Here is a 2,026-nt window from a genome sequence, read left to right as displayed (position 1 = left end):
CCCCCCCCTTAACAGAGGCCAGCACTCTGGCAGGCCTCTGTGGTTGGCATTCAAGCAGCAACAGAGCCCTCTTCCTTTCTCTCTTTCTTTTTTTCATGTTCTCGGCCCATCTATTAATCTCCTCCCCCGGCCAATAGGCGTCTCGTGCCTGCTACTTTTACCCATCAACCACAAAACCACAAGGCACGTCTTCAATTGATCCACTGGCACCATGCCAGCCAGCCCACTCTCTCCGGGGAGGGTTTTTGTGGTTTTGTTCAAGCCACGGAGAAGGGATTCAAAAAAACGATATAAGATAGTTACTGTGTCTTTTTAACCAGTTCAGTGTAGATACATAAAATTAAAACAAATGTTTTTTTTTTAGAAATACTAATCGAGGCCACAGGCTACTGACAGCGACAAGAAACTTTACCTCTATAGTACTTTAATGACCACCGATTAATTGATTTGTGTAGAAATGGTCAGTCGTTAAGAACGAAAATTAAATGTTACACTTTTATTTTATGTATCTACTTATCAAAACTACCATCCTTGTGTTTTGGACTGTTGGTATTATACTTTTATTTTATTTTCAATTTAGTTTATGGAACACGTCAACTAAACGAGTTCCATTGAGACTGTTCCACTGATCACTGCCCAGTGTGGCAAAGTGAGATGGCCCCTATTGGGATTGAGGCTACACATTATAATGGCTGTGATTAAGCTGTGTTCATGTGGTGACAGAGAGTGAAAGATGGTACCTGTGATGTTGAGGGTGGAGGGGGACAGGGCCACCGGGTCCTTCAGGGAGTTGAGAGGAGCGCCGTCCTGCAGCCAGATGACCCTGACGGGGTCTGGGGGGCCGTGGGCCATGCAGCTCAGGCTCAGGGACACGTTGGCCACCATGGACGTGTGCTGGGGCTCCACCGAGAAGTGAGGAAGACCTAAGAGAGAAGAGGAAATACTTTATTAATCCAACAAGGGGAAATTGAGTTTAACTCTGTTCTTATACATTTACAGTTGAAATACACACATGCAGACGGGACTTTTACACACTAGGCCAAACGTACACACAACTGCATGCAATAATGGAGGTGTCAAAGAAGCCATTTTTCTGCACCCTGGAGCAGAAGGTGGTTTGGTGTCTTGCTCAAGGACAGTTTAACAGGACTCAGGTATCAAATGGCACGTCTAATTTTGGCAGTCCACAATTGTTTAGTCCGTTTAAGGGATTGAACCAGTGAACAACCAAAAACCAATTGGTGACCATTAAGTTCCAAACTCAAGACACTACTGACTGAGCTACTGCCGCCCCCATTAGCTTAAAGAGGGTCTTTTTATTAATACAATTGTAGCACTTGTTATTTTTTTGTAGCTCTCAATGGGCAGGTACATCAGAGAGCTGGAGATGAACTCACCCTCCAGCTGGATGCTCCCCTCCTCGGACATGGTCTGGTGGCTTTCTGACAGAACAGCACATCGATATGCCCCCATGTCTTGAAGCTGGACTTTCTGAATACTGTTGTGTACAATAAAGGCATGACAGGTTTAGAAACGTCAAGTAATGACAAAGAAAACTGTTAATACTGGGTGATAGGACTTCCGGTGGCGCGATCGTGAGGATCAAGAGGCGCGTTCACACCGGAGTACTTTTCCCCGTACTTTTCCCCGTACTTTTTCCGTTTAGTTTCCGTTAGTACCCCTTATGTCGCGTTCACACCAAAAAGAGTACTTAGTGCCGGGAACTTTTACCCCCATTTTTAGTGCCTGCTGAGAGGTGGTACTCTCCTGGGGGAAAAAAGTGCCCCAGTTCTGATTGGCTGGGCGAATTGCAAACCACGCCCCGTAAAACTCTGAAATGTTTTGTAGAGACGCCATTTTATTATCGTCGCATTAGCATTATTAGCATTAGCATTCGCCCAGCGCACAAACGCAGAGAGACTAACTTATGGCAACACAAAAAAAAACATGGGAGCGGTGGAGTGATGAGGAGGTGTCTGCGTTCTGGCGATTTACTCGGAAGGCTTCAGTAGAAGCTGCTGGGAGT

The 2,026-nt window shown here is 45.7% G+C and overlaps 1 protein-coding gene across 1 annotated transcript; it reads right to left on the bottom strand.

Moving 5' to 3' along the window:
• Window positions 1-740: 740 nt before the first annotated feature.
• LOC104964330 (tyrosine-protein kinase receptor UFO-like) lies at window positions 741-1,496 on the bottom strand (the record flags this gene model as incomplete). Its single annotated transcript, XM_010793075.1, has 2 exons — window positions 1,398-1,496; window positions 741-923 (listed from the first exon to the last, which is right to left on the bottom strand). Coding segments are annotated over exons 1-2 (259 nt in total), but the record flags the coding sequence as incomplete, so codon positions are not given.
• Between the last annotated feature and the right edge of the window lie 530 nt (window positions 1,497-2,026).

Source organism: Notothenia coriiceps, unplaced genomic scaffold, assembly GCF_000735185.1.
Source record: "Notothenia coriiceps isolate Sejong01 unplaced genomic scaffold, NC01 NC01_scaffold00037132, whole genome shotgun sequence".
In the NCBI taxonomy this organism is placed as follows: domain Eukaryota; kingdom Metazoa; phylum Chordata; class Actinopteri; order Perciformes; family Nototheniidae; genus Notothenia; species Notothenia coriiceps.
Note: the sequence above shows the minus strand (reverse complement) of the source record. Positions and strands in the feature narration are given on the sequence as shown.